This window comes from Aplysia californica, unplaced genomic scaffold (assembly GCF_000002075.1).
Source record: "Aplysia californica isolate F4 #8 unplaced genomic scaffold, AplCal3.0 scaffold00113, whole genome shotgun sequence".
NCBI lineage: Eukaryota > Metazoa > Mollusca > Gastropoda > Aplysiida > Aplysiidae > Aplysia > Aplysia californica.
In genome coordinates this window covers 968,006-969,105 of record NW_004797383.1, presented here as the reverse complement: position 1 = coordinate 969,105, position 1,100 = coordinate 968,006, and the positions used below count along the sequence as shown (strand labels likewise).

Genomic DNA, 1,100 nt, shown 5'->3' with positions numbered 1-1,100 from the left:
ACGTTCAGTTGGACGGAGAAGAGTCCGTGCTTCACTTCCTAGACGAAGAGCAGGTACTGTACATCTCTGTTGTTGTAGCAGAGGTTTTACGGCGCTCGCAACTACATAAGGTCATATGAGCGCCAAAGTCGTGGTTTGCGACGAGTCTCCTGGAAACTGCCTCTATTCCCCCAACACAGACTGAGACAAACCGATAGTGGCACAAAGAAAAGCGGGCCTGGCGACACGTAGAGCTCCCACCTACCATCTCTCGAAGACTTGAGGAATACGAACGGGTGTTATCTTTTTGTTCGTTTTATTTTCTGAGTATAATGCAGTCGAACTTGCTTTACGGGCCACCTGTATAAGACAATCACCTGGTCAAACAGCCACTTCCATTTTCCTCCCTTGCGTTTTTTTTTCATCTTATAACAACTCTATGTATAAAAACCACATGTGTAGGACAGCCATTATACTCATCGACAATGGGTGGCCGTATTCGACAGTTTAGACTGTATAAGCTTGCTCCTTTTTAAACTAAGCCCGTGGGAGTCGGCTCAGACATTTAAATGTTGAAATTATATTTCATTTTTGGGGTCTTACGGGCACTGTTCTGTGGTTTATCAGTTGGTTTCTGAGCGCTCTGGTGTGGCTGGCCTTTTTAAAAAAATAGTTGTTGTTGGTGTTAATTGTTGTTGATATATTGCTATAGTACGAGCGTACATGCCTGTTTTCGGTCTCCCAGTGCCCACCCCCACGTCGATTCGACAGACACAGCAAAGTGTGAGTTTTGGAGAAGCTTCTAGAATGGCAGCTGTTTCGAGTTCGGCATCAAACCCACGAGAGTAAGCCTTCAAAAATGTATAATTTAATATGTCGATCTCTCTGTCTTGCCTTACAGAGTAACCGAGTGACGCTCAAAATGGACGTATCCCACACGGAGCACTCCCACGTGATCGGCAAGGGAGGCAACAACATCAAGCGTGTCATGATGGAGACGGGCTGTCACATCCACTTCCCGGACTCCAACCGCGGCAACAGCATACAGGAGAAGAGCAATCAGGTGGGGGCGGGGTGTGTGTGTGTGTGTGTGTGTGTGTGTGTGTGTGTGTGTGTGTGTG

At 46.9% G+C, this 1,100-nt stretch overlaps 1 protein-coding gene across 1 annotated transcript in view; it reads left to right on the top strand.

The window, feature by feature from the left end:
* Positions 1–1,100, top strand: part of LOC101860642 (protein bicaudal C homolog 1-A) — a gene marked incomplete in the record, with an annotated part of 146,266 nt that overhangs the window by 112,783 nt on the left and 32,383 nt on the right. Inside the window, 1 exon segment of the mRNA XM_013081068.2 lies at positions 881–1,042. Coding sequence (XP_012936522.1) covers positions 881–1,042 — 162 coding nt within the window.